Source organism: Morus notabilis, unplaced genomic scaffold (assembly GCF_000414095.1).
Source record: "Morus notabilis unplaced genomic scaffold, ASM41409v2 C11405732, whole genome shotgun sequence".
NCBI classification, from domain to species: domain Eukaryota; kingdom Viridiplantae; phylum Streptophyta; class Magnoliopsida; order Rosales; family Moraceae; genus Morus; species Morus notabilis.
In genome coordinates, this window is record NW_010386916.1 from 1 (window position 1) to 1,360 (window position 1,360).

Here is a 1,360-nt window from a genome sequence, read left to right on the forward strand (position 1 = left end):
AATAAAATTATTAAAATAAGTGAAATAAACGGAGCCGTACTTTGCACTCTAATCGTGTAGTAGATACCGAAAGCCGTTAGCAAAGAGAGATTCAAATTTTGTGACCATATGACTCAAAATACATATTGGTAATGAATTTATTCAAATGCCCATTTCCTTTACCAAAACCTTCCTTCTTCAATACCATTTTCACATTGTAAACCCTAGGAGGACTCGCATTTCTCTACTGTCCGTACCAATGTCTTGGGCCTGCAAAGCTTGCACTTTCCTCAACCCCCCATCTCAGAAATCCGTTTGCCAGATCTGTTCATCGCCATCATCTCCATCTTCTACTTCTTCATCTTCTTCTTCTTCGATCCCAAAATGGTCGTGCAAAGCCTGCACTTTCCTGAATCCCTACAACATGACCAACTGCGACATCTGCGACACCAGAGCCCCGGTCTCCTCCCTCTCCAGCTTCGAGGATTTGAACGACACTGATCTCGACGCCCACCTCGATTCTTCCATTGGCTCTGTTTTCTTGCCCTTGCAGCCTTGCAAGAGGACGAGGATTTCGGACCCGGTTCGACCCGAGCCGGCCAAACCGAGTTCTCCGGATTTGGGCGGTGGGTTTCAGGCTGTTAAGCTCAAAGCCTCCGATAAGCCGGCGACTGTGTCCGGTGGGTTGGAACTTGGTATATTCTTGCTTTTGGCTTTTTGGGTTTTCTTGGGTTTTTTTTGTTTCTTTCTATTGATGGTAAAAAGGTTGAAACTTTTCTGGCTCGTAGTCTCGTCTCTGTCTGATATTTTCTTGGTTCATAGTCTTTTGGATCGTTGGTTAGCGTTTTAGCTTTATTCGAATAAAGGTTTCATATTTGTTTTGACTTTTGAGTTGTGTGATTTCTGACTTGTGTATAGAGGAGTCTGGTTCTGCTAAGGGTCTAAACAAGTTGAAGATTTTGAGCTACAATGTTTGGTTCAGAGAAGACTTGGAACTGCAGAAGAGAATGAAAGCTCTTGGTGACCTTATTGAACTGCATTCCCCTGAAGTCATATGCTTTCAGGTGCTAATCATTCGTTAGCTAGCCCCATAAATAATGAGAAATGTCCTATAACTATTATGAGACTCACTTCTTGTTGTGAAATTTTCATTTCAAAGTTACTTTGTCATGCAGGAGGTTACCCCCAATATATACAAGATCTTTCAGCAATCTAGTTGGTGGAGAGCGTATGATTGCTCTGTTCCTATGCAAATGGCTCTTTCAAGGCCATACTTTTGCATGCAGGTTTAAACAACGTTCTTTGATTTTATTACGATTCCGTCTTGTGTTTGGATTAGTATGATCGAGAATGCTTGGTCCCTTTAAAAAAAAAAAAAAAA

At 41.7% G+C, this 1,360-nt stretch overlaps 1 protein-coding gene across 2 annotated transcripts; it reads left to right on the top strand.

The window, feature by feature from the left end:
• The first annotated feature begins 96 nt into the window (after positions 1-96).
• Positions 97-1,353, top strand: LOC21383760. Of its 2 annotated transcripts, none has more exons than XM_010114820.2 (3): positions 97-674; positions 898-1,043; positions 1,155-1,353. In XM_010114820.2, the coding sequence occupies exons 1-3, from the start codon at positions 146-148 to the stop codon at positions 1,269-1,271; spliced, it is 792 nt and encodes a 263-aa protein (XP_010113122.2). In that variant the 5' UTR covers positions 97-145; the 3' UTR covers positions 1,272-1,353. The 2 variants fall into 2 exon arrangements, with proteins under 2 accessions (XP_010113122.2, XP_024032577.1); XM_024176809.1 differs by having other exon boundaries at positions 97-659.
• Positions 1,354-1,360: the final 7 nt, after the last annotated feature.

What these genes read in the sequence shown, in the direction of transcription:
- LOC21383760 (XM_010114820.2), top strand. Translation starts at nt 146, where the DNA reads ATGCCCATTTCCTTTACCAAAACCTTCCTTCTTCAATACCATTTTCAC. An exon ending in GTCCGGTGGGTTGGAACTTG is followed by an intron (nt 675 to 897) that starts GTATATTCTTGC and finishes ACTTGTGTATAG; the next exon opens with AGGAGTCTGGTTCTGCTAAG. An exon ending in CTGAAGTCATATGCTTTCAG is followed by an intron (nt 1,044 to 1,154) that starts GTGCTAATCATT and finishes TTTGTCATGCAG; the next exon opens with GAGGTTACCCCCAATATATA.